The sequence below is a fragment of the Mya arenaria genome, chromosome 14 (genome assembly GCF_026914265.1).
Source record: "Mya arenaria isolate MELC-2E11 chromosome 14, ASM2691426v1".
In the NCBI taxonomy this organism is placed as follows: Eukaryota; Metazoa; Mollusca; class Bivalvia; order Myida; family Myidae; genus Mya; species Mya arenaria.
In genome coordinates this window covers 52,313,701-52,321,820 of record NC_069135.1, presented here as the reverse complement: position 1 = coordinate 52,321,820, position 8,120 = coordinate 52,313,701, and the positions used below count along the sequence as shown (strand labels likewise).

The 8,120-nt window shown below is 34.9% G+C and overlaps 1 protein-coding gene across 1 annotated transcript; it reads left to right on the top strand.

The window, feature by feature from the left end:
- Positions 1–2,231: 2,231 nt before the first annotated feature.
- Positions 2,232–6,630, top strand: LOC128216980 (uncharacterized). Its single transcript, XM_052923743.1, has 4 exons — positions 2,232–2,376; positions 2,832–3,574; positions 3,911–4,000; positions 5,033–6,630. Exons 1-4 carry the CDS (start codon positions 2,351–2,353, stop codon positions 6,049–6,051), a joined length of 1,878 nt encoding a protein of 625 aa, XP_052779703.1. The 5' UTR covers positions 2,232–2,350; the 3' UTR covers positions 6,052–6,630.
- The last annotated feature ends 1,490 nt before the right edge of the window (positions 6,631–8,120 follow it).

The window sequence follows — 8,120 nt, the reverse complement described above, 5'->3', positions numbered from 1 at the left end:
CTTTACAAAATAAACAAATTTAAATCCCTACATATCAGTACATACAAATCAACATTTACTTAAGTTATAGACCGGTTCGGTATTGAAATTACCACCAAATAGTAGCTACGGAAATATTTTGTGATCTACTTAGCGGTAAAGATACGATTGTTTTCTCCTAATCTACTACCATATGTGAAACACTGATACCTTTGGACAACGTGAGCTTATTGTCAGCGTAAATATTTCTTTGGAATCAAATAAGCAAAAACGCAATAATTTTTGCAATACTTTATTCGTGTTTTCATTTCTTTAAGATGGTTGTATCAATGAAGTGAACAAATGCGGGATTTATCGACATGAAAGTACTATAGTTCTAGAGGTGTCTATAGCATTCAACCAATTAAGTTAGTTTAACTATACGTTTCAGTGTTTAGACTTTAGAGAGCGGTATTTTAGAAACGCGACTAGCTGCATTATGCCGCATCAAAATAACCATTCAAATATTTATTCTACACCGTCAATATGAATTAAACTCTCAGGGGTGAGAGTGGTCTAGTGGTATAGGTATCCGCCTCTCACCCAAGAGGTTGTGGGTTCGATCGTTATTACGGGTACTTTCTCATGGCCTCTCAAAAAGGACACAGTACTGGTTTCTGCCCAGGAAACGGATTCGAAAGTGATTCTATAAGCTTAGCTTTCGTCACAATCGAGCTAAAATTAATTTGTATATACTAATTAAAGTTTAACATCAATAAATACATATAGGTTTGATACGAGTATAAAATGATAAGCATTTAATTTAAATTTCAGGTTCGAGTCTTATTGGACCAAATGGATAAAAATGCCGACTCGAAGTCTTTGATTTTGATAGATTAATAATTTGCGGACACAGTAGAAATTTTCATCCAGAAATTACCGCCGCAAACGGAATCTACACTTACCTACTTCTAAGCAAATTGGTTAATTTACGCCTAAATGCCAACAATATTTAGATGAAAAGATCTGATATTTGAACGTTATTTGGTTGATTATAGAATAGGAATCGGGAGAAAAAAGATAAGTCATGTTTTTTAAAAACAATAGTCTTAAGACAGTTCTTAACTTAGGTCGATTTCCTAAATCATCACAGTCAAATTAATAGAAAAGTAAGTTTAAACTAAAAAGCATGTATTTTTGAGTAAAAATATTGAAAACAGAGAATTTCAGCTATTATAAGTTTATTATATTATATAATAAGTGACTTAAGTTAGGAAATGTCTGAAGAGGTTTTATGAATACCCCATGAACTTAATTGAGAAGTGTTACCCTGTGATAAATAAACACTTTACTTTGCTTTAGCACCTGCAACTGGAATGCATTGTGAAGATTTTAATTAGTTGCACGACATGGACAGAACCAGTTGACCTTACATTTTTAACAAATAAATCAGAATGCCACCATGTGAACCAACAAGTGCGAGCCTTGATTCTGTGTTCTTTTATAGTCTAAAGATTAACTTGTCCCAGAAGACCCAGCGTATTTTATCAACATAAAGATAAGTTTGGAAAAGAGAGAAGATTTATGTGAGCTCAAATAAATTGAATATATTGTTGGTTTATCTTCAAACTAAGGTATGCTACTGTATAAAGCCTGAACTCCCTGATAAAGCCTGTCGATATCAATAGAATGAGCCTAGCGATAAACAACTTCATACATAAATTGCAACTGGGCACATCGCCAAATTGCAATTTCCTTGGGAGTTCCTCTTCACATTTGAAAGCTTACACAATCAACGTGTTATTTAATTAATAAATAATAAAGACCAAAACACTCAACAGGGCAGACCCAGGATATTGCGCTAGAGGGGACACAACTTCGGGGGCTCAACTTTCGACGTTTGCCCCTTCCCCAAACCGAACCATATACGGTTTAAATCAGTCGAGATGGTTTAGGGTCCTCTGTAATTCAGTTTTGATAGTTTTAACAAAACAAATGTTAACTTAGACAGTTTAAAAGTTGGAGGGGGGGGGGGGCGTTGTGGACCTTAATCAGCTTGTAGTCAATGTTTTACTGCGCAAAATGGAGTACCAATAATATGGTGTAAAATGCACTTTATCAGACAAGATTAACGAGCATAATATTACACATATACGTTGATATCCGCGTCCAATGTCATGGCTTATCTAACAAAACCATAACCATTTGTCACGGCCCGGAATTTAAAACAAAAGAGCTTTCTGATTGAAAAGTCTACCCTGGTCTCTGTTTTAATTAGACATTGCCAAAATGAAATATGTTAAACCTCCCTTACTTTTAATTAAACAATTTAAAAACTAAATATCCATAATGGACATTGAATGAGGCTGGATAAAAGTTAAATATTTCAGGAATGACTGCAGTATTACCAAGCAAAAGGTAGTTTGCCACTTATTTACTTATCGCCTGGATCTTTCTTTTAAATGTTCTTGTAATAAGATTATTTCGGAGCATGACGCAGGCTTTACTTTTTTTGTAATATAATTAGGTATTAAAAAGCAATACAAAATAAGTAAACAGGGGCTTGAGGTTGTATTTGTGTATGTGGTGTTTTTACGGTTTTTTTTTCTAATTCATTGTGGTTTTGGACCTTGCCTATTGCCCCTAAACAGGGTATATTTTGTTTGATTTCAGACTACTGCACAGGCTTGTCCCTGTAGTGTTCATTTTATTTTTGGTTCAACTACAAACAAATGACAACATTACAATAAATGTAATATTCAATTTGAACAATCCATGTTTCCACGACTCTCACCATTCTTTAAATTAGCGAACCGTCAGAATGATTGATGTGCAAATAATGAGTATCTATCTCGTTTAATATTTTGTTAAAGGATGGATGATATGCAATGGCCTAGAGTGGTCAACCGCGTTATCACAAGCAGGTGGGTGCAGCTAAAGAATTCCCTTGTGTTGAAGGACTTTATTGACTACCTTATCCAGAAACGGGTTGTCTCACTCGACTACTGGATGGGCCTCAAATCTAAACCGATCTCTGAATCAGAGAGGACGGAGGATTTCTTAGCAATGGTAATGAAGTTTGATCAACAAAAGTATAATCTTTTTCTAGAGGCGTTGCTTTCAATACAAAGACATGACTTGGTGGCTGATCTTTTGGCAACAGCGAAGGCCAAACCGAAGAAGCCTAAAGAGTTGGCACCAGATGAGAAATCAAGTCCTGCAAAAGAAAAACGAAATACAAAAGACAAACTAAGGTCGACGTCAACCGAACCAGTTTCAAAAACATACAACTATCCAAGTAATGCTGAGAGGAACACGTCTTCACTTTCTGGTGAGAGATCCAAGCCAGAAGCAATCTCAGTTTCAGGACGAAAACCAACTGCGTCCCCCACAAAATGGCTAACAGAAGTTAAACCACGTCCGAACGAATACTCAAATAAAGTAAACAGTAAATCTGAGAAAGAGACTACAAATACTAAACAAGGGACCACGATTTTACCTTCAAAACCAACAGTAGTTGAGAAAACAGTTGCAGTTGAGCAACAGGCGAAAGTTACAGAAAGGCTCTACCAAGGAATCCCGAGCAATGAAGATATAGCAGGCAAAAATGGAAGTGGTATGATGTATATTGAATGTACATTTAATTGTATTAATTTAAACGGCATGTAAAATCAGTTTTTAAATACTGTATCTGTTTATTTAGTTTTCTAAATTATATGGATATTAAAGTTGAAAGCTAAAAGGTTGTAAAGGACAATAAATAAAGAAGCAAACAGAATATTTTCGCTCTCACGCTTCGTAATCGGTCCTACATGATATGCCGACAACGAGTGAATTAAGTCTAATTGTTACAAACAAAAGATTTCTTTAAGCGAATGTAATTGATACAACACGCTTTATGAATACAATCTTTACTTGTAACTTATATGACATGATTTAATTGTTATTTCAGGAGATAATAAAAGTGGGATTAAAGCCAAAAAAACGGTTGAATTTCAAGATAAAAATGAAAAAGACACAGATGAAAAACAACCGAGGCCAGGTGGGACACGCATTCTACATAAAATAGAGTGTTACTTATTAAAACCTCGACAATGTTTATAAATTCAATCCTTAAAAGCATTAAAAACGATCATTTCAAAACCCAGTGTATCATATTGCATTGAACCATTTTGTCAAATAAGTGCATTAAATAATGCACTAAAAAATATTGCATAATTACATCTGGAAATTCCATTTTTTCGACACAAAAGGTCGGCTTTGAAAATAAGAATATAACCCTTTATATGTATCTTGTGCAAAAGTAAGTATGTATCAACAATAAATGTATTCTCAATTCAGCATATATATACTTCAGACTTTCATGGCGCACAATATAGGTAGATGCAATTTTATTTTAATGCATTTTTATGTTTAACTTATTTGCCTTTAATGATCAAAACAAAAAATAAGGAGATGAGTGTACATATACATATTTATAAGCGATATTTTGGCTATGTTTGGCTGTGCAATTTGTGGCAACGTAGTTATAAATTGAAAACCCCAATTTGCAAAGGCTAATCTATTTTAATTGCACACAAATCTTGTGTTTTTTAGAAAAGCTATATTTAGAGGTTAAAGGGCTATTAGATTTGTTTAGCTTTGTATTTGTTAGCTATTTAAAACAAAAATAGTTCCACTTCCTGTGTGTTCACACTTGGATAAACATATAGGATGATTCTATGCTTGATATGTCGAGTAATTATATAACAGAAAACACTCTATGTACAAGGACTTTTATTGCTTTTAAACGTACGGATTGTGATTAAAAAGTGTGTTACATTCGGACGTTGGAGTTTCTGGGTCTCCCCTTTAAGTATTTTCATGGATATAATATCTGGTTTGAAAATATGTGTTTTGAGCCAAAATCATATGCTTAAAGAAGAATTGACAAGACTGTTGAAAAATTAAAAACTAATTTAAATTGTATTAATATACGACACAGGTATTTTTTATAGAGATTGAATATCAGTTTAACAGCACATGATATATTACTTTAAGCATAATGCAATAACCATTCTAATGTATTTCATAGGCACATCCAAAAGCAGAGAAGAAATCTTGGAGGAGAGAGAACAGTTGCTGAAATCCAAAGAAGACAAGCTTATTGAAAAAGAGAAAGCTTTAAAAGAAAAGGAGAAGTCACTGTCAGAAAAGGAATTTGACCTAGTGAGCCGTGAAAATACGTTTACTAACAGCACGCTGAGGAATCCGCAATCACAGCTCAAAGAAATGGAGCTTAACTTCATCAGCCCAGATGTTTCATTGACCCAAACGTCAGAAATATTGCATGACGTCAGAGAACAGCTCAAGGCTATGAGAAAGGTTAAAGAGGAGATTGAATCCGAGCATACCACTTGTTGCAACACTCCAAAGGACGAGTTTGTAAAACTTGATGAGTTTCAAAATTTACAGCATGACATTGAAGAACTTAAAGATGAAATTTACGGTGATAGAAGAGCTAAAGAGGTTATACAGCATAAGGTTGAGGATTTGAAAAGCGAAGTAGACATGCTTCATGGGACAATTGAAAAACTAAAAACAGAAAACGAAAAGCGAAACGAAGAATTTGAAAAAGAAATAGCAAGATTAAAAACTGAACTGAAACATACTGGACATGACAACGATGTTATAATGAAGAAAATTGAAGCTGAACTACGTGTAAAACAAGAAGAAAACCTCAAGACAAAGGCGTTTATGGAAGACCTAACTGAACACAGTAAAGAACTGGAAAAGCGCGTTGAAATTCTCGAACACGACAAGCAAGTATATGAAGCTGAACTGCAACGTTACGAAAAGGAAGTATCTGATCTGCGACAAAACGTGGAGGCAAAGGAGACCGATTTAGGTGATCTAAGAAATGTTCTTGAAGAAACGGAGAATGAAAAAGAGGATTTGATTGATATGTTAAATAACCTGAAGTCAGAGGTTGACAAACTAAAATCAGATAAGAAGAAGCTCGAAGCAGATAAGAAAGTTTTGCTAGCCCGATGTGTAAAACCACAATGGAATCAGAGCCCGGGAGGATCAATAAGACGAGCATCGTTCAAGTAGCAGACTTTAGCAGTAGAAGTTAATAGAGACAATAAGATGAACATCGTTCCATTAGCAAACTTTAGAAGTTTAAGTTTTAGAAATCAAGAAACTGTTGGTGTTTGTTACCATCTGGAAAACTGATTTTGCGTCTATTTGGATCACCAAAACTTATTTTGCATTGTCAAATGAGCTTGAACGATACGGAAGTAACAACTGATATCGTAACTTATATATGTATTCAGAGTGTTGTCAAATTTGCACAGTTTGAATTCCTAATTTAAATGCATTCCTTGCATGCACCATTTCCGTTTACCCTCAGAATTTAATGTAAATTATTATTATTAAAATGTTTTGTATTTGTCAGGTCTGACATTGAACATTATGTCGTTCATGCAAGTGTATTATAATAATTGCAATAATTGCACTGCAGGCACAGTTGCTGTATAAACACATACTTATGAGTATTTTATTATTTATCGTTTTGTTATTATTTTGTTTTTCCTGTCGCCTTGTTGCATATTGTTGCTGTTAAGTTTCCGTTTAACTCACGGCGTTTTGTTAAAACCCGCATGTTTGTTTTTAAATAAATAATATGGAAAAAGCGTGATCTGCAAAATTATTAATTTCTCTATAAAAAAAATAAATATTCATCGGTGACCTTATCGATCCCATCGTACAATATTGTAAGACTAAGACTATTTTAAAGTCACTAATTATAGAACAAATGATGTTTGAAACGCATTGTCATGCATTGCTAGGTGTTCTTACGATTTACCAACATCCTTAGTTGCCTCTTGTCCTTTTAAAGATGTTAAGTCCATTAGTTTAAAACAATGTTTCAAAGGATTGGGAAAATAGGAAATATGATCCCATGCTCCGGGACTCGAGTCGAACTCAGATTTATTATCATGTATCACAGTGCGCACAAAACAATTAGGCATGACTGCTGGCGTTTATTATTATATATATCGAGTGTCCAACTGTATATTGTATATACGGTTTGCGTCTCGAATTGGAACCCCTCTTTTGCTAAACGTTTGTAAAACACCAGCCGCAGGGAACACCGTATCTCTATCTTTATTTTCTTCTTTACTTTGCGTTTCTATGGTGGCATATAACTGCCGTAAGATAACCTGTCAACGTACGCGAATTGTTTCGTGTTAACCATTTAATTTTCGCGATAATTATCGATCTAACTAGTTGATATTTGCGTTACTGTTTTGGATAGAAACAGGCTTGAAAGTGCCCAGAGATAACTAATGAACTTCCCTGTTTTATTTCTCATGTGGAATTTAGTTGCACTTGACAGTAATGGTCACCTTTTCAAGCCAATAAAGTTCCCACTTGAATAGTGAAATTAGTTCCAGGTCAAGGACGCCTGCAGATACATTTAACTTAGTTGGATGTGGAGAGACAGTTTCGGTGTGAAGTTAATATTGTAGTAATATCTTTTAACTGTTAGTTGGTAGGTCAAATAATGAAACGGTATTATAAACGGTTTTGCTGTTTTTCACCTCAAGGTAACCGCGACCTTGACGTTTGACCTACTGCTCTCAAAATCAAAAGGGGTCATATTTTAGTCATGACCAACTGGCATACCATGTATGAAGTTCCTGGGGGCAAGCGTTCTTTAGTTATTGGGCGAAACCATTTTACAGCTTAAGGTCACTGCCAACATCGTCTTTCACCTGAAGGTCACCTTATATATAATTAACCTTTACCTTTGACCTACTGATTTCAAAATCAAAAGGGGTCATGAACTGGTCATGACCAACTTGCATACCAAGTTTGAAGTTCCTGAACTCAAAGAAGCTTTAGTTATTGAGCGAAAATCTTTTTTTTCCCTCAAGGTCACAGCGACCTTGACCGTTGGCCTACAGATCTCATTCAATAGGGACCATCTACTGGTCATGACCAACCTTATCATATATGAAAGTTCCTGGGTCTTAGCGTTCTCAAATTATTGAGCGGAAACGAGGTGTAACGTACGGACTTACTGACTGACGAACAGGGCAAAACAATATATTCATTCGGGGGGGGGGGGAACATAACAAGAATCGAGTTCTTTCATTTAGTATCCTATTGTA

Excerpts from the sequence above, each read along its gene's own strand:
- LOC128216980 (XM_052923743.1), top strand. The coding sequence starts at position 2,351 with ATGACTGCAGTATTACCAAGCAAAAG. Across the intron at positions 3,575-3,910 it reads AGCAGGCAAAAATGGAAGTG|GAGATAATAAAAGTGGGATT; the intron begins GTATGATGTATA and ends TTGTTATTTCAG. Across the intron at positions 4,001-5,032 it reads TGAAAAACAACCGAGGCCAG|GCACATCCAAAAGCAGAGAA; the intron begins GTGGGACACGCA and ends TGTATTTCATAG.